This window comes from Malaya genurostris, chromosome 3 (genome assembly GCF_030247185.1).
Source record: "Malaya genurostris strain Urasoe2022 chromosome 3, Malgen_1.1, whole genome shotgun sequence".
Classification (NCBI taxonomy): Eukaryota; Metazoa; Arthropoda; class Insecta; order Diptera; family Culicidae; genus Malaya; species Malaya genurostris.
Window position 1 is genome coordinate 163,351,715 of NC_080572.1, and position 20,426 is coordinate 163,372,140.

A 20,426-nucleotide genomic window follows, 5' to 3' on the forward strand; every position below is an offset into this window, starting at 1 on the left:
TTTTGTTCGTTTTGTTTTATTTGAGTAATATGAGTAATATTTGTGCATGTTGTTTAAGATCGTCAATTTAGTCATTTAATTTATAATCGAAATGCTCTCATAATTGATTTTCTCACGTATAGCCAAATTGTTAATTCTTTTTTACAGATCAAAATCTTTGACATGAGCTGTGTACTGCTCTTTCGATTCATAAGCGAGAGATTTGAATGCTGAATGTGATACTTGTTGTGATCGACTGATCACCTATACATCTATGTAATTCTTTAAAAACTCTTCATATTTTGCGTTATGAATAGAAAATATTTGGTTTCATTTCATTTTTTACCTGTTATACGTCGGTAGTCACCATCATTTTACTTACAGTACCAATATGCAATTATTCCAAATTTTCGGTAAGATTCGACATAAATGCATTTCTATTATGTTTATTCACGTTTTCCCCTTTCTCATATATTTCTATAAATAATAGGTAAAGATTTCGTTCAAACTAAAGAACAATCATTAGTAAATAGACTTAATCTTGTACAAATCGGTACAAGATTTGGCAAAGTGAATCACCAAGTAGCAATTCACCTATATAGGCGTTTCGAGCAACCCAGTAATCGCTTATGGGCTCTTGCGTTGAACCTTTTATAAAATGGTTATTCAATTTAATTGGATTTTCACTTGTATGCTTTACACAGCTTTTTTGAAAAAGTGTGTACTACCTTGGATGTATGTTCTCTGTGGTCGCAACACAGTGAACTCTAATGTTATTTGAAATACTAATCTAGATGTATGTATCTATATGTTTCGTACCTTGTTTACTTTATAACATATTATCAACAAACTCAGTGAATACAAAAATACTCAATTTATTAGACAGGATGGTTTTAAATGCCATTGAATTTTTACTTATTTGTAATTTAGGATCGAAATAATTATAAAATAATGTGTTGGAATACCCAACCATGACTAAGAGTGTAGAAACTTTACAAACTTTGATCCTATTTGATTTTCTATAACATTGAGTGTTTGTTCTTCAATTCATTATCAAATCTAAATACTAGCTTTACTAAATCTTCTTGATAGATCTATCAACCAACATTTCATTCATTTCCCTTTAAAGGGCAGTTTGCGTTTGAGGTGTGACATCAAATTGTATTAAAAACACTAGGTACATTGTAACGGCAGCTAGAATCTGAAGAAAGAACATAAAACAACTTATTAAAAACCCAAACTTAACATACATAGCTTTACCGAAGCAAACAGTGGCCAGTCGAAGTTGAACAATCCACAAGAAAATGTAATTTCTCTCATTTTTAATTGCAGTGAGAAGGTAGAGAGCTGTGAATAATAAAAGATATTAATGCTTTGAAAGATAGTTTATCGAACGTGTTAACTTTTTCTACTAGACAGCTGCTTAATGTGTTTTGATGCATTCTAATGATTCGATGAACTGTATCTCCTATGGAAAAATTGGCGTTAACTGTGCTTGATGTTGCATAGATAATTGTTATCATTGTTATTAAATAATAAAAAATCCAAAATCCGTTCGCCGTTGCTAATAATTTGAAGGATATTGAAATGGCATTGAAGGCTCTGAAATATGCAATAATCTAGCAATAATTAAAGTGATTTGCAGTAGTCTTTTACAGTGCAGTTTCAAAAGAAAGCTAAAATATAGTATGCGTATAATACAACATAATTTACTTGTATGAAGCGAACAATCCAAACACCAGGAACAGAAACATCGCGCAAAAGTTTAACATGAGCTGAAAGGAATAGATTCTGTTCAGCAAAATTATAATTTCTCCAATTTTGTTGTGTAGATTAGATACGTTATCTATGAACTGATTTATTTCTGACGTAGATGAGTACTTTTCAATTTTTGGTCTCTCTACTTTCCTGTAAGAAGATTAATATTATTGTATAGAGATATTACATTAGAAAGTCTTATTTCAAAATTTAGTTCGATATGATAATGTTAATAATTACGAACAACATATGAGATGATAATCTTCAGCGAGATACGTTCTAAACTCCATTAGTGTAATATGAGTAAGATGAAGAGAATTGATGTGAACGTTGATATATTAAAAGTATTGTTCGAGAAAGGCTTTATGTAATTATGGTTCAATCCTAGAAACTATCAATACTTACACGGTATTATATCTAAATACACTGATTAGAAAGGTTTTAAAAGAAGTGTTGTCAACGCTTCTATTGTCAATGTTGCCCTTAGCCTTTGGTTTATAATTTAGTTTCAAGTTCTCTTTGGTTGCTCTATAAGCAAAAATCTCATCATACAAAATAGTTGGTGTGGCAGTTAATTTAGAATATTTTTCATCACATTCATCAAATAACAGCTGCTTTAAAAGTCTATTCACTAACTGGAGTCTGGTACGGGTTGAGATCACAAATGAGACGTAATCGATTGTGAACGCCATTGATGTCATATTGATGATGTAGTAGGAAACATACAATAGTTTCGTTTCAATTTTCAACTTATACGCCAAAAAGTAATAATAACTCAATATCACGATCAACAAAAATGAGTTCTGTACAACTAGAAGAAAATAGAACCACCTAAAATGAAAAATGAAATTAAGATAGTTTTCAGAAGTTTAAAGACTTGAACTCACCGTTTTAAGTTTTTATATGGAATTGTTACGAAAAAATATTTGGAAAGAATACTATTTATGCTTCCAAATGATTCCATAAGGGTCCACTTTTTTTGGTGTTGTAATAAGTTAACCATTCCCATGATGATCGCTAAAATTCCAATTGATTTATTATTGTAGTTTTACGTTTCTCTATCACACTAGAAACCAATTCTAATGCGAGTGAAAAATATTGATAATATCTAAATTAGATTTAGTGTACCTATGAATATATAAATTATTATATTATATACTACTGTGTCTGTAAAAAATATAAAGCAAAATACAAAGCATCATTCGAACCTCATTCCGTAATTTTTTCGTCGAAAAATATTGAGAAGTAACCCGGTGAAGGAGTATTTTTTAGGACACTTCTTAGAAATCAAGATTTGCAGTATCCACTGTGTCTCAGCGCAGACTAATCAGAAGTCAACAAATCAAACCAGTATAGATATTCCTGAGTTTCATATGGATCCGACTTTCGGTTCCGGAATTACAGGGTGATATGAACCAAAAAGAGGGAAAAAATAGGCACACACATTTTCACAAACTAAGAAGCAAATAAAGGGTCGATTTTTCAGCATCGGTTAAGCCGTTTTTCACGATTCATGATTCAAATTAAAGAACTATTCACACATTTCAGTTCCGTGACGGTTCAGTGAAAGTGCCTTCAGTGCGCCGTCAGTGTTCTTTTTTTGTCGGAATCCTTCCGTTCTGTTTCCGTGCTGTATCCGTTCCGGCACAGCAAATGCAGTGACATACCGACTTCAGTGAAAATAAAAAAATATCGGTGACGACGAATTTGTGTTTGCCGGACGGACGCTACACTGACGGCGAGCTGCACTGAAACGGTACGGTGCCGGATAGGTGTGAATAATATCAGTATCCGTGCACGGTGTCGTGCCGGCACTGAACCGGACCGGATATATGTGAATATCCTTAAAGCTCTCATTGTCTTTAAAAATACTGTGCAGTTTCATCCTGATCCGACTTCGGTTCCGAAATTATAGGGCGATGAGTGTCAAAACATTTAAATTCGAAATGATGATGCAAAACTGGTACGTGTCGGTACGTGCAGCTTTGCTCCGTTCGCAGCGTGCTTTGTTCAATTTCGTATAGCGTGCAAGATTGCCACATTAAAATTTATATTTTTCAGGTGAAAAATATGTAAATTTTCCTTTTATTTATTTTGTACCTACTTGTTAGTGTTATTACAAGATCATGATAACGATGTTTTTCTATAAAAGTACACTTATTGCCTTTCTAATAGAAAGTTTATACAATCACTTGAAAAATTGACTATTGGAAATTGGCTCGAAAGGCTAAGTGTTCTATATCATACGAAACAGTTCATCGAGCTGAGCAATGTATGTGTGTGTGTATGTGTGTCAGTATGTGTCAAATAATGTCACTCATAAAATAAAAAAATCTCGTAGTCCCATAGGTTGCTATTGAATTTCACACTGTCATTTAGAGCACCGAAGGGTAAAATTCTTCGCGATATGGCTTAAAACTGATTAAATTTGTAGCCTATGTCAGTTACTTACTAAACGAACCGACTTTGGCTATACTGGTTCCAAGTTCCCGGTACCAGAAGTACCTGAAGTAGTGGTCAAAAAGTTTAAAACAAGACGCACTCAATTTTCTCTGAGATGATTTGATCGATTTCTACAAACAAGCTCAAATAAAAGTTCCTATAGTCTCATAGGAACTTTTATTTGAGCTTGTTAATTTGATCCGGTTAAAATTTCCGGTTCCAGAACTATGGGGTAAAGTTTGTTTAATCATTTATTGCGACGATGAAAAATAAAGAAAAATTCTTATTAACTTGACATAACTGTTTACAATTTGAAAAGTCATTTAGGGGTTAGCCAAATTTTGTGCTAGGGCACATAACCGTTTTCATTATTTTTACGTTTCGTCTTTGACTCATCAGTGCAGAGCAGTTCAAATTGAACTGCTTAGTGCTAAACTCGGCAGTTCAATTTGAACCGCTAAGCAGACGTAAAGTTTCTGCTACTTACAGAACACATTTTGTTTTGCAACGAAGTGCAATGTCTTTTCTGACGTGCCGAACGAAAACGTGTTTTCGACTATTTCTGGCCGATGCAGGTATGGTCATTTAGGGGTTAGCCAAATTTTGTGCTAGGGCACATAACCGTTTTCATTATTTTTACGTTTCGTCTTTGACTCATCAGTGCAGAGCAGTTCAAATTGAACTGCTTAGTGCTAAACTCGGCAGTTCAATTTGAACCGCTAAGCAGACGTAAAGTTTCTGCTACTTACAGAACACATTTTGTTTTGCAACGAAGTGCAATGTCTTTTCTGACGTGCCGAACGAAAACGTGTTTTCGACTATTTCTGGCCGATGCAGGTATGGTCATTTAGGGGTTAGCCAAATTTTGTGCTAGGGCACATAACCGTTTTCATTATTTTTACGTTTCGTCTTTGACTCATCAGTGCAGAGCAGTTCAAATTGAACTGCTTAGTGCTAAACTCGGCAGTTCAATTTGAACCGCTAAGCAGACGTAAAGTTTCTGCTACTTACAGAACACATTTTGTTTTGCAACGAAGTGCAATGTCTTTTCTGACGTGCCGAACGAAAACGTGTTTTCGACTATTTCTGGCCGATGCAGGTATGGTCATTTAGGGGTTAGCCAAATTTTGTGCTAGGGCACATAACCGTTTTCATTATTTTTACGTTTCGTCTTTGACTCATCAGTGCAGAGCAGTTCAAATTGAACTGCTTAGTGCTAAACTCGGCAGTTCAATTTGAACCGCTAAGCAGACGTAAAGTTTCTGCTACTTACAGAACACATTTTGTTTTGCAACGAAGTGCAATGTCTTTTCTGACGTGCCGAACGAAAACGTGTTTTCGACTATTTCTGGCCGATGCAGGTATGGTCATTTAGGGGTTAGCCAAATTTTGTGCTAGGGCACATAACCGTTTTCATTATTTTTACGTTTCGTCTTTGACTCATCAGTGCAGAGCAGTTCAAATTGAACTGCTTAGTGCTAAACTCGGCAGTTCAATTTGAACCGCTAAGCAGACGTAAAGTTTCTGCTACTTACAGAACACATTTTGTTTTGCAACGAAGTGCAATGTCTTTTCTGACGTGCCGAACGAAAACGTGTTTTCGACTATTTCTGGCCGATGCAGGTATGGTCATTTAGGGGTTAGCCAAATTTTGTGCTAGGGCACATAACCGTTTTCATTATTTTTACGTTTCGTCTTTGACTCATCAGTGCAGAGCAGTTCAAATTGAACTGCTTAGTGCTAAACTCGGCAGTTCAATTTGAACCGCTAAGCAGACGTAAAGTTTCTGCTACTTACAGAACACATTTTGTTTTGCAACGAAGTGCAATGTCTTTTCTGACGTGCCGAACGAAAACGTGTTTTCGACTATTTCTGGCCGATGCAGGTATGGTCATTTAGGGGTTAGCCAAATTTTGTGCTAGGGCACATAACCGTTTTCATTATTTTTACGTTTCGTCTTTGACTCATCAGTGCAGAGCAGTTCAAATTGAACTGCTTAGTGCTAAACTCGGCAGTTCAATTTGAACCGCTAAGCAGACGTAAAGTTTCTGCTACTTACAGAACACATTTTGTTTTGCAACGAAGTGCAATGTCTTTTCTGACGTGCCGAACGAAAACGTGTTTTCGACTATTTCTGGCCGATGCAGGTATGGTCATTTAGGGGTTAGCCAAATTTTGTGCTAGGGCACATAACCGTTTTCATTATTTTTACGTTTCGTCTTTGACTCATCAGTGCAGAGCAGTTCAAATTGAACTGCTTAGTGCTAAACTCGGCAGTTCAATTTGAACCGCTAAGCAGACGTAAAGTTTCTGCTACTTACAGAACACATTTTGTTTTGCAACGAAGTGCAATGTCTTTTCTGATGTGCCGAACGAAAACGTGTTTTCGACTATTTCTGGCCGATGCAGGTATGGTCATTTAGGGGTTAGCCAAATTTTGTGCTAGGGCACATAACCGTTTTCATTATTTTTACGTTTCGTCTTTGACTCATCAGTGCAGAGCACGTCAGAAAAGACATTGCACTTCGTTGCAAAACAAAATGTGTTCTGTAAGTAGCAGAAACTTTACGTCTGCTTAGCGGTTCAAATTGAACTGCCGAGTTTAGCACTAAGCAGTTCAATTTGAACTGCTCTGCACTGATGAGTCAAAGACGAAACGTAAAAATAATGAAAACGGTTATGTGCCCTAGCACAAAATTTGGCTAACCCCTAAATGACCATACCTGCATCGGCCAGAAATAGTCGAAAACACGTTTTCGTTCGGCACGTCAGAAAAGACATTGCACTTCGTTGCAAAACAAAATGTGTTCTGTAAGTAGCAGAAACTTTACGTCTGCTTAGCGGTTCAAATTGAACTGCCGAGTTTAGCACTAAGCAGTTCAATTTGAACTGCTCTGCACTGATGAGTCAAAGACGAAACGTAAAAATAATGAAAACGGTTATGTGCCCTAGCACAAAATTTGGCTAACCCCTAAATGACCATACCTGCATCGGCCAGAAATAGTCGAAAACACGTTTTCGTTCGGCACGTCAGAAAAGACATTGCACTTCGTTGCAAAACAAAATGTGTTCTGTAAGTAGCAGAAACTTTACGTCTGCTTAGCGGTTCAAATTGAACTGCCGAGTTTAGCACTAAGCATTTCAATTTGAACTGCTCTGCACTGATGAGTCAAAGACGAAACGTAAAAATAATGAAAACGGTTATGTGCCCTAGCACAAAATTTGGCTAACCCCTAAATGACCATACCTGCATCGGCCAGAAATAGTCGAAAACACGTTTTCGTTCGGCACGTCAGAAAAGACATTGCACTTCGTTGCAAAACAAAATGTGTTCTGTAAGTAGCAGAAACTTTACGTCTGCTTAGCGGTTCAAATTGAACTGCCGAGTTTAGCACTAAGCAGTTCAATTTGAACTGCTCTGCACTGATGAGTCAAAGACGAAACGTAAAAATAATGAAAACGGTTATGTGCCCTAGCACAAAATTTGGCTAACCCCTAAATGACCATACCTGCATCGGCCAGAAATAGTCGAAAACACGTTTTCGTTCGGCACGTCAGAAAAGACATTGCACTTCGTTGCAAAACAAAATGTGTTCTGTAAGTAGCAGAAACTTTACGTCTGCTTAGCGGTTCAAATTGAACTGCCGAGTTTAGCACTAAGCAGTTCAATTTGAACTGCTCTGCACTGATGAGTCAAAGACGAAACGTAAAAATAATGAATTTGAAAAGGTTATGTTAGTTTATAGCCAAAGAAAGTTTCTTATTTTATTCAAGATTGAAAAAAAAATTTCCTCGCAAAATCTTCTGGTGATATTTTTGAAAATATAAGTAATATGAGAAAGGCATCATTACATCACTAGGTGGATTAAAATGGGTTTTAATTTTTTTCTCATAATAAAACATTTCAAGAATGTTTCGTCAAATTTTCAAGTCAATCAAAGCAGAACTCTTGGACCTATGCGCCGAGCGCTTGTTTCTTCGCAGTATGTTATAAACAAAGGTAAAGGTCCAACACTTCCATAATTTTCTTCCGATAGGCTTGAAAATTTTACAGAATATTCTTAAATTGTTTTAATATAAGAAAATACAAAGAAAAAACTACAAGGATCAGCCCCATGGGGTTGTTCGAGCCATTGATGTGGAACAAGGCAACCAAAATTTCTAATGATCGACATTTTCAGTTAATCGTCACACTTTTGAATCCGCAAATGCACATGAGTCTGCTTAGATTGATCTTCATTAGGAACCAACACCAAACACGCGAACCCAGGATATAGACTCTATTCGTCGTGATTTGTATTTGTTTTATAGCAGACGAAATTACATCAATAGCCCAAATGTATGCAATTATTTGTTTGTTCACGCTTGCGATACGGATATCGATATTTAAACTTCTCTTCGCCAAACTTGTATTCAAGTTTTGTATGCAATCAGTTATTTTTATAGCGTTAAGTTTCTCTACCATTCTGCGATTTCGGTTTAAGCGATAAACTTTTTCTCATTATCAATCGAGTTCATCTTATTTAAATTAGAAATTAATCTTACGTACTCAAAATTTACCCTGGGGTAGTTGTCAATTTCGCAGGCGAAATGAGATAACATGGAATTTCATCCGAGCTTGCATGACACAAGATCAGAGCATACCAATTAAAGCTCCAAATCGTTTTATGGCACTTTTTGTCTTGCTGTCTAGCAACAACCTACCTCTAGCATGCTACGCGTAGGACTGAAACGTTAGCAATAATTTTGCTTATATTTATAGTTTCGCGTGCTTCCAACAGTTTCGCTTTTGCATCGATTGACCAATCAGAGCGATGCTTCCCTTTGATATATCGCTTACACCTTCAAAACCGTCGTCTATGACAGGAAAATCCGTATGCCGGAGATTAATAGCATACAAAATAGGACACTGCTCGCTACTAATCAAAATTTCAATCATTTATAATTGATACATTCAAATCGAATCGTAGAAATATTTCCAATCAAATGGTGACATAATATTAATAATTGATACAAAATTGACTAAGCTGTAATTGTTCAAATTTGTACCCCTATATAGAAAACAAAAATGTGTTCCACATTAAAAAAATAATGATGATAATAATGGTCAAATGTTCTAGGCCCTATCCGCCTCTTAACAGTTTGGTTGAGTGGAAGGAATTCATTGAGCACGATAAAAGAAGAAAACAGTCAACATGATCCAAGGGGAGAGTCGCTTAACACAAACTATATTGTGCCTGTTAAAAAATGCGTGATATACTGTGAGTCTAAGTGTGCCACGCTGTGCCCCATGAAACAGCTACTTGTCAAAACTGAGCCCTTTGTGTGTCGCAACTGTGCAACGTCGTCGGTGCAACTGTATGAAACGAAAGTGCCAATATTGATAAATGCACCAACGCATTGTGTTAATGTGTGATTGGCACATTGTTCTAAGCGTCTTCCCCTTGACATGATCGATATTTTTGAACGACTTTTGGCGCGACTTTTTCGGTTCTGCCTCACCTTTAGCATGGTATTCACTCGGTTGATCGGTTGTGTAGTAGGCATAAATCCAAGTCCCGTCGCCCGTAACAATGTTTTTCAGCTTGACAGTTTTGTTACACCGCCACCGATAGTTTTGTTACACCGCCGATTTAAAAAAAGAAAACATATTCTTAATTCACCTAGTGGTGTGAAAATGCCTTTCCCTTTAATCAAGACAGTCTCATTAAAATATGTTTTGCCTTGTTATTTGGGTTAATTGCTGACACTCAAATCAAGCGCTTGACATTGGCGTTGCGTTGTATGAAAAGAGAGATGCTAATCTAAAAATCCTGTTTTAATCCACCTAGTGGTGTAATGGTGGCTTTTTCATTAACATTTCACGTTGTTTGAATATTATTCAGTTCATTTTTAGTAATTTTCACTGGTGGTTAACAAAGATTGCGATGCGACAAGATAGCGGCATTTTTGCAAAGATAACGAAACTGTCGTTCGCATCGATTCAACCCCTTCGAAACCACAAACCAGAAAAATATATTTTTAAATTGACCGTTAAATGACAGTCGTTTTTATAACCAGAATAATTATACAATAATACTTTGTATTCATCGGCGTTTTTGTCTTCAAAACCACGTTCTTCACTCGAAACATTATCTCAATATTAACTATAATAATAAACTACTATGAAAAAATTGTAAATCGTCTACTCTTAAAATTCAGTCGTCGTGCATACTTGTTGATGCTTTTTTTGAACAAAGAAATAATTCTTGTTGCTAGAGAATATTACTTGCCAAATCTGCAATTGCCTTTAATCCATCAGACGATTCATTTCTCTATTCGCTCTAATTCTTGATATAAAAATTCTGTAAACTACAGGCAGTAAAAGACATTATGAGGATTAATACAACTATCCAACTCCTGGGCAGAGATGCCAGGTAAATTTTTCACGTTTTCGCTCCAATGTAAGTGTTAAATTTCATAAGTATGACTAGAAAAACCAAACAAGAAGCCTGACGCAATTTCAAAAGTCTGTAAATTTGACGACGGTATATAAAAGTTTCAAAAACCTGTAAAAAGTCTGTAAAATTGCAGTCTGTTTACAAAAGAAATCGCCTAATTTACATGCTAATCTGCAACCTGGCACCTGTGATTCTGATGCTCATTATTTTGCTATTCTGGGGCGATTCCGTCGCATTCTATGTCACGCTGAAAATCACAATATAAAAAGATGCATGGTTGGAATCAGTTAGGTGAAGTATTGTCATCATGCCAAATGTTTTGATCTATGAGAAAAAATGAATAATTTCGCAATAGGCGAGAAACACAATTATAAGAGCACTTTGGCTATGAATTGAATGCCTAATTTGACCGTCTTAAACAGCATGCACGAATGTGTCTTCCTCATATTAGTCAATTAAAAATACTCACGGTTTATAAGCATACATAGTTAGTGTTTGTTTTACTAGCGAACAAAACATGTCGTAAGAACTCAACCACTGAAAATTAGAGGCGTGCAAAACAGCTCATTTTGGTGAACAGCTCCGAACCGATCAGCTCACCAAAGTGAATCGATTCGATGTATCAGCTCATCAGCTCTTTTATTTTGAACTTAAGGTTCATTTTGTGGTCCGTTTTTCTTATCACCGGTTTTCTTTCAAATGCATGATCGAAATTGATTTGCAATGATGCAATGAATGCAATGCGAAATAATTTATCTTTAATTGATGTCGACTAAATTGAATCTCCTAAAGAGCCGAAGATCCGATCAGCTCGTAGCGTGTTCCCTGCGTCATAATGCAGTGAACTGGGTAGCAAATGAGTGAGCTGGTGAGCTGCGGTTCTTTTGAAAAGAGCTGTGAGCTGTCAGCTCACTTCAATGATTCGATTCACTGGAACAGCTCAGGAGCGAATTGCCCATCTCTACTGAAAATATTCCGTATTTCTATGTGTCGGTTTTGCACCGAATGCTTTGTGCGACGGCTCGCTCAATTTATGCGGTTCGAACTTTGCTAATCCTATTTTGGCACTGAATTTAACCCTAATGCTCTTTCATACCAATCAATTTAGAAAATATCAATTTTGAATTAGTTATGGTTATCTCAGGCTACTGAAATTTTGATCATATATTGCTGACCATAATTTCGATGATATGGAGAAAACAATATGTTGCTGTGTTAAATGTGTTTTAAATATATTCGCGATTAAGTTCTACTCATAGTAAAGGAAGTAGAACTTACGACAAAAACTACACGACTAAATGCATTAACTTTTATCACTTCTTAACGTCTAGCATTGGAAATAAATAATACAAATAATGTTTGGAAAGTAGATACTCAATTTTTAAATTATAATTATTCGACAGGTCATATAACCTTCTTTGCCTATTGTTTCGCGAAATGTCGAAATATTTTTCATTCAAACAATCTGTCGAGAAATGGCGACGTGATGCGATACTAAATCGACGAATGACATTAGATGACAAGTGTCTCGCCGATTTTCTCCGGGAACAAATCATGCTTTGCTGAAATATCAAAATATTATTTTTACGAATCTCTGAAAAAAGTGTTTTATTGACTGAACAAACTTTTAAATTTCGTTATGCGAAACTCGAGAATCGGGTTTAAGCAAGTGGTTGTTGTATATTCAATTTCTGAAAGGCAAGGATTCTTAGACTCTGAGGATCGTAGCATTGAATGAAAAAGAGAATGAATTGGTTCTTTTTTATGTTCGTCCTTGAGGTAAGCCTTTTCATTGAATATTAGGTCCATCTTTTATTGTCAAAAATCGATTTCTGATGCTACGTTCATTTTGTTTGTTCCAATATTGATTAAGCAGACATTAAGCGTCAGACATAGACGATGGACTTTATTTTCCTTGGAAAAGGGTTACATTAAAGGCCGATACGTTTTCTTGAAAAATACAACAGTAAGTAATAATAAACCAATCCGAATGGCGCTGTCGTAGTCTTCGATCATTCATGCAAATGGCGTCACGTCGATTCGCCACTGATAAAAATGGCCTAGATTTGGATCGGCGCACAGCTCTAAGTTTCAGCTTGTCTTCTGGTGGATTTTGTCGTGCAGCATCTGTCCGATCACAATTTATCGTTCACATTGTGAGTTTTTAGCGCGAAACATCGAAGAGATACTAAAAGAAAGCATTATCGGGCCGACGTCGCCCCGTTCATGTGCTGAAGAGCATCGGGCTTTTTCTTTTGTTTAGATTATAGAGATTTTAACCTTAATTAGCCTTTTGTTCGGGGTTGGGAATAACCGTCCCCGATCTACCCATCCCCTCAGTATTGGGCATCCGTCGAGCTCCTTGCTTTGGTATCTCTTCATTCTTTTGTTTTTGTTTTGTTTGTTCAAAAGCTTACGAAAATACCTTGTTTAGTATCTCTTCGCTTGTTTGCTCTAACGATACACAATGAAAGCGTAAAGCTTTTTCAGGCTGACGTGGTTGATACAAATGGTGCAGAATTGTCCGATGACGACCCGATAGAAGCGCTACGATCTGGCAGATATCGTGCGCAACCGATCCTATTATCGCACAGATGATCGGACCGATGCGGGTCGACAAAATACACCGGATGGTAAAGCTTCACAACAGAGTAGATAAGCGCCTTTGGTTAGACCCTCATTATCATCTCTCATTGTAACCGGTATAGGAACTCAGTTGTTCGAGATTGAAACGAAAGAGTTGATCCACGCGCGCGTAAAGCAGGTAGAGGCAATCTGGAAATTGAATATGACTGGAACTGGATATGTTCTCTTATTGCCTGAGAGATTTAGCATTCTGTGTTTGACTCTGGACTTCGTAGGATTTGATTAATGATTTATTGATTATATTGATTAAATTGGTTGATGGGATTATATTGGTTGATGGAATCGGGCTTAGGCTCAGCTCACCACAGTCTCGTTACTCCATCGTAGCTGATGCCTGTAACGATGAAATGATCCGGCGGGAAGGGCCTGGTGAATTACTGTCTGATACTGATAAAGATATCGCGTTTGATTCTTGATTTGTTCAAAGATCTTCCCGGGTTGGAAATTTTCTTGAACAATCCTGTGTAGTAAACCGGAAATTTTTGAATGTTTTTTTGTTCACAGTCGTTCTTCTTAGGAAGAAGAGTGGAGTATGAGGCGGGACCATCATTATTTATTTATTTATTCATTTATTTATTTATTTATTTATTTATTTATTTAATCAACAGACAAACTTAAGTCTTAATGATTGTTTCTAAAAATCTTTAAACAAATTTCTCTTATTCGGCTACGGGAAAAATGGAAATCGAATCCCATAGAAACACCGTTGAAGGTTCTGGCAATCTGAGGAGGCAGGCTCGCGTTTATTTGTTTTAGACATTGCAAATAGTTGAATCAACTCGAACAATGTTATTGATTGGCGAAAATAATAAAAATATACTTACTGATACACGTCATGATTTATTTGAAATAAGTTCGGTATGTTGAGATTCGTGAAATAAATATCGTTGTTAAAATATAAACAGTATTTTATATTGACATTAGGGCTGGGAAAACCACCGATCACTGCTGATTTCAAGTGATCTTAACCAAGGAATAAATTACCATTACGAAATCAGAACTGATCTGATCTCTAAGTGATTTTGATTTTTGTATGATCATGATCATGTCAAGTCGAGATCAGTAAAGATCTAAATTCTAAAAAAATACTTCAGATTCGATCGGAAATGATTGATGTAGAAAAACGTTTTCAATCAGCAAAAGTGTCCGAAGGGGCGAGTAAATTAGCGAAATTATTAAATTTACCTAAAATCAGTATTGAAAGATGATGCCTTCAAATGGTTGAACTAAAGTTTTGCACTGATAATTGGGATTTGGAATTTTTCGACGGCAATTCAAACGCGCCATTCAAACGCAGCGCGTTCTGTGTGTTTGAAACCCTTTGCTCCTGTTACTTTTATAAATTAAATTCATGTCAAAAAGCGTTTTATTGCTAATGCATAAACATCATCATCGGTATCAAACAGCTGGAAGTAAAACAGTCTGCTGGAAGTAAATCAATGATCGAATTTGAAGCATAAAATTTTTGCGCATACCTGAAAGATTACGAGATGATCATTCATTAACATTTTCTAATTTGTCACCAAATTTTTATCACAACACCGCTGGTAAATAAACACTTGTTATCATAAATTTCTCAAATCGAATGAACACAATTTCACCAAACGCTTTAACCATGGATGTTGTTTTCATTGACATTTTGAAGCGACGCGAACAGATTTCAACTAAAAAAGTTGTTGATTTTGCATTGCGATTATTGTTTTGCTTTCAACTGTCCTCGGCATTTGACAGCATTCAAAACAACATATTTTTCAACTACTTGAATATATGCAAATAAGAAACCATATTGGTTGAATAAAAAAAATTAGTTAAATAAACTATCGCAAAAATCAAAAACTGCGATATCGCAATTTTATGATCGAAAGGTTCTCCGTGCATTACACTTGTCGTGTCAGTTTTTTGTAAAAATAAACGATAATTGTGCAGAAGGGGAACTAAAATTGATCAAGATGTTTTGTAAATAGTTGAATACTTTTTCTAGGTCAAAATTACTAAAAAACTGTTTAACGCTGATTGAGTAGTCATGAATATACATATATAGATGATGAAGGTTTAAAACGTTTTGACTTCAAAACACTCAGAAACGAAACCGTGAGATGAGTGATAGGGCTCGAATCCAAAGGAAATCATACGGGCGAGTTGGAAACTTCTACACGATGCAGACATGACTTTCTTAATAAACTCCTGCACAAGCACGGAGGAAATGATGTTTCGAAACAAAATGATCATCGTTAGACTTTAATTTCAAACGCCTGCTCTTTTACAGAACAAAAAAAATACATACTCTAAATCTGATATCGAACGTGTATTTCCGTTTTTTATAGCTTCACTTACCCATTATGAGACCGCTAATCACATGGATCTGAAGACCATCCTGTAAAATGTTAGAGTTCATCTGGCTCATATACTTGGTCCAAAGAACAACATCACTATTAACGAAGAGACAAATTCCAATGACACAATAAAGAGCTATTTGGTATGTAATGCTGGGCAGTGAAAACCCAGGTGATGTCCGCTTTAAAGTTTGAGGCCAGAGACCAGCTACTTTGGCCATATAATAAAGTGGCTGGAACGCGATGTAAATTTCGCTAGAATCTTGCGACGATATGTTTCCAACTTTCGCCCTCATTGTTCGTATATCTTGAAGAGACTGAGATAAAAAATTAACGAGAGAAAACTTCATTGAATGGGACTATCGGGACATGTGATATCCGTGATAATAAAATATTCATCAGATGATTAATGATATGCTAATCAATATGCGTGCACAATTATATTCAAACGATTGATTTTGATCATTTCTAAAACTTGTACCAAAAGGGGTAGCAGGTTTTACGGGTACAAATATGAACATCTATTGACAATATTGATTGCTTGCAATTAAACGCCAAGTTATGAAATACCTAGTATGAACGGGAAAAAATACTTATTCTATGGAAATGGTTCGTTTCATTTGGTGTCATCAGAAAGCACTAGAGAACACTTTTTTGAGCATCCATGTCCCGACATAGTAAAAGAAAGCTCCTGCAATTATGGCTTTGCAGATTTTATCCACAAACCACATGCTACAATAATAAAAATAACAATAAAAACTGCATACAATTTTGAGAACACCGTCATGCTTACATCTTCATGTGCCGTCGGGCGGCTGGTAATGTATCATCTGTTTCGTTAAGAATGTATCGCCTTGCACCCCAGATGCAGTTTTCAAAATATTCTTCGATAACAACACCTGTGAAGACGTAAATAGAATAGAACAGATAAATATGCAAATTACTGGGAATGAACAAGTTTTTCGATTTCATACCTCCAGCGTCAATTTTGAATTTGACCTTTTCCTCTTCGTTAATTTGCTCTCTCAGATAATTTATATTAGCATTATCAAAGTCCCACTGGTTGTTCGCATAGTATTCAAAAACTTCAAAGCCCTTGGCGATCCGTCGATGCACTCGGCAAAGTCTAAAACAATTGTTAATGGGAAGGCATTCAACTATGTTTATTTACCCACAGGACCTGGCATCATCCCACTGGCAAATTCAACTTACACTGGCTTATATCCGAGAACGTAAAGCAGACAGTCGATTAGCACCGCCGGAATCCAGTGGTAGAAGAGGGCGGAAAGGTTATGCTGCCAACGATATTTTTTCATTGTTCCACCTGGATACCAGAAAACACCATTCAGTGGCACCTTTTTAGCTGTAATGGATTTGCCAAGGTCGATGACACCTTCCCATGATACTTTCATTTCCGCAGAGCTTACTAAATTATAAATATTACGCGAGTAATCTCTGTGCAAATTTGAAACATAATGGACAATAATTCGAATAATTGGGATTAGATTGTCATTTTGCACATCTTCACTAAGATGCAAACACTTACTTTTGTCCAATGTAATTCCATGTGCTTACTAAAATGGCGCTCACGCCAAAATCAACGGGCAAATAGTCCCCATAGCCATCGGAGTTGCAGTACATAGAACGAATGACACCTTTTCCAGCACCGATCAGCATTCCAACGGGTCCGTTGATGTTATCGGTCCAACCCGATATAGGCTCTCGCCAGGTCGGTACTACGATTGAGGGGCGGAAGATTACCGCTGGAATATCCTTCATCGATTCTACTACTAGACCTTCTGCAAGTCCTTTGGTGTACGCATATGTGTTGGGACATTCTCCCAAAATTCTGCGAGATATGAATATAAACTCTGTTTAGATCATTGAATTAAATACAGTAGAGATAGAAATTCCGCTAAATGTATGAGTATGCTTATGTACTGTTGTCGTTCGTATTTTTTTCGATGTATGAATATTGGGTTATATATTTTCAGCGGAAAAATGTGAAAGACGCCATAACAATTTTGATATTGAAATATTCTAATACTGACAACAGTGTTTAAACTTCAGGCGAAAATACACAAAGTTGTAAATAAAACAATAATCTTCAACTACATCATTTTTAATCGTAATTGTCCCTTTCCATATCTAACAATTGTAAAGAATATCAGACTTAATATTTGTAAGCACCAAAGCAGAGAACACCTCATCTAAGTAAAACCCTCCCATTCCTATTTAAGAAATTCTGTATTATCCTAAACATAAGTTTGTTAGTAACACAAACTCCAGCACGTAACATCTCGTAGTTTTGCCGAAAGTGTCAGATTTACCATCCTGAACCTAGAACACCGCCAATTTTCCAATGGTCGTCGATGCATTTTTCCATCCGCAATCTTTACGATTACTTGACGGATTTTTTCATCAGTTCTAAAGAATAATCCGAAAATATTTTATCTAGAGCTCTTCGTTTACACACGAATCTAAGGATGGCCATCGAACAAGATTGCGTTGTCAAAGTGTGACACGTGAACACTGCGATCCATCTCTTCTCCTTCCACCGTCCTACCGAGACCTCAACCGGACTCAGATAGTCAACGCCGACTGCACTAAATGAAACGTAACTCGTTGAACTGGTAACGATGCCATCATTGGTACGCAAGGCACACACCGAGTAACCTTACACCAAACGCATTCTTTCCTACCTTGCTTAGTAGCGGTTCGAACTTTCGGTATCCAAAATTTCTGCTGCAACTCGTTGAAGACGGTTTCACGGTGCAAATGCATGATCAATTTTCTTGTAATTACATACTTCCTAGATAGAAAGATCGGATATCCTTTTTCGAACGGATTTGCATCATTCTTCTCTAGCCTACCTCGAACTCTAAGTGCCCCTTCCACATCCATCACCGGCGATAACTTGTATAAATTACTAGATCGTTCACTTTTCTTCAGTTGCTGTTTCCGTTGAAGATTTTCTGTCATCGTACTCATCTCATTAGGAAAACAATCAAACTGCGCTTGCTTCCACAAAACAGTTTTGGCTTTGTACATTTCATCCTGCTGTAGGGGTCTCTGGACGTTAGTGTATTCCTTTTTAATAAATTGTTATTGATTTTCCGTAGCTTTCGAAGCAACTATCGACTGTCCAGTTGTCTTGCGCCGACAGTTAGCAATAAAACGCAATACTGTTGCCATCACTCGGAACAGTTTAGTTCGATGAGAAAAACTTTCATCCTCCACGACAGCATGGAATAGCACTATCCCCCTTGATTCTTTGTCCGTCTCAAGGATGTTTTCCTTTGACGGCCAATGATCATCCGATTGATTATATATGTACGTGCTCGAATACAACCTTAGTAGAACCGTTCGTGAATCGGTCTATAGTACAGTTTAAGAGATTTGTGAAGTATGTGAAGCCAGAATCGTTTGACTCATTCGGGCGCCGAGGACTGTGGCCATCAATTGTGTAGGGATAGACTATCTCTTCAGAGGAGCTATCTTCTCTCGCAACAAGACTAAACTACAGTGTACTGGGCTATTTTTAGACGCACGAAGATATGCGACACAGTCGTAAGCGTGTTCACTTGCATCCGTAAAGATGTGCAGTTCCAACGAATCAGTGGACGACGATACAGCTTCACCAATGTAACATCCACTTCAGGAAGTAATTCCCTCCATTGCTTCCATTTAGTCCAACAGGAGTCGTCAATCAACTGGTCCCACTCACTCCGTTTCGCCATAAATACCGAACGATTATTTTACCATGGGACGTAAAGGGAGATAACAAACCCAGTGGATCGAAAAGCCGCCCCCCCTAAACTCAGAATGATACGTTTTGTTGGGGGCTTGCCATCATACAGATATGCTCGAACTTCTTCACGATGCTATATAGTAAACGCAAACATGTCTTGAGTTGGATCCCAGATCACTCCTAGTACACGCTAACTACACAATTATTTATCTTTTTTGAACAATATTAGTTAGCTTGTCTTCAGGAATTGGTGGTACGCGAAATGCAAGTTCTGAAAGTCTTGGCAAAATCGCAAGCGGTGATCCGTACGCTGACATACCCTACACGGCTTTTACTGTTTTCGATCAGGCCCTTTGGAATTATAGCTCTCCACTTCCTATGGCTGTAGAGCGCAGTTTTCTCTTTTGGTCTTGTTTTTCCACTTGTCAGAGTGCATTTATTGCATCCGGTTAGTATTCGTAAATGACACTTACTTCACAAACATCTGTCACAATCCTCGAAAGGAACTTAGCGTACGTTCGAAGTGTTACTTTGTTTCTCTTCGTTTTATAGTGAATCCATTGTCGCTTTTCTCACTGCTCGACTGTTTTTCTGAACGGTATGATCTTGGCGGTTAAAGCTTTCGCACTTTCTCTAAGTGACTTTGCAGTAACTGTTCCGGATGTCCGTAGAGCTGACGGAGTTTTCCTATTACTCGGGGAATCGATTTTGGAAAACGATGTTGACCACGAACAGACTCCAATGATGACCCTTTCAAACAATCCTGTAGTCTGACCAGATTTTCTACGTCTGACTGGTTATTTTCATCATCAATTTCATTAGTATTTTCATCTGACATCTCATTTTCAACCATTAGATTGCTACTGTTAAGCGCCGGATTAAGATAGGGCGTACCTTTCCATTTTTGCGACTTGTTGTCCTGGATCGATCAATGATTTCTACTTTTTTCCACTGTTCTCCAATTTTACCATTCTTAATTGCTCTTTTACAAAGGACATTTCTGCTACATAAAGATCTTGTATCTTCTTCAAGTGGCATACATGATGCTTATTTTCTTGCAGTTCTCTACGATGCTGA

At 36.9% G+C, this 20,426-nt stretch overlaps 2 protein-coding genes across 3 annotated transcripts in view; both read right to left on the reverse strand.

Moving 5' to 3' along the window:
* Window positions 1-1,102: 1,102 nt before the first annotated feature.
* LOC131434077 (putative gustatory receptor 28b) lies at window positions 1,103-15,894 on the reverse strand. Its single transcript, XM_058600726.1, has 7 exons — window positions 15,600-15,894; window positions 2,625-2,754; window positions 2,290-2,568; window positions 1,693-1,887; window positions 1,383-1,581; window positions 1,240-1,326; window positions 1,103-1,180 (listed from the first exon to the last, which is right to left on the reverse strand). Exons 1-7 carry the CDS (start codon window positions 15,892-15,894, stop codon window positions 1,103-1,105), a joined length of 1,263 nt encoding a protein of 420 aa, XP_058456709.1.
* Window positions 15,895-16,004: 110 nt separating this feature from the next.
* LOC131436676 (putative fatty acyl-CoA reductase CG5065) overlaps window positions 16,005-20,426 on the reverse strand; it is a 30,257-nt gene continuing 25,835 nt past the window's right edge. For both annotated transcript variants that reach the window (XM_058605535.1, XM_058605536.1), the window contains exons 6-10: window positions 17,145-17,447; window positions 16,811-17,053; window positions 16,573-16,724; window positions 16,392-16,497; window positions 16,005-16,330 (exon numbers count right to left, since the gene is read on the reverse strand). In XM_058605535.1, the coding sequence (XP_058461518.1) occupies window positions 16,228-16,330; window positions 16,392-16,497; window positions 16,573-16,724; window positions 16,811-17,053; window positions 17,145-17,447 (907 nt within the window). In that variant the 3' untranslated portion in view covers window positions 16,005-16,227. The remainder of the gene's footprint in view (window positions 16,331-16,391; window positions 16,498-16,572; window positions 16,725-16,810; window positions 17,054-17,144; window positions 17,448-20,426) is intronic.

Coding starts and splice junctions, on each gene's coding strand:
- LOC131434077 (XM_058600726.1), bottom strand. CDS start 15,894: ATGAGGGCGAAAGTTGGAAACATATCGTCGCAAGATTCTAGCGAAATT. Junction 2,755..15,599: donor GATTAGCGGTCTCATAATGG/GTAAGTGAAGCT, acceptor TTGGAATTTTAG/CGATCATCATGGGAATGGTT. Junction 1,582..1,692: donor GGATTGTTCGCTTCATACAA/GTAAATTATGTT, acceptor TGCATATTTCAG/AGCCTTCAATGCCATTTCAA.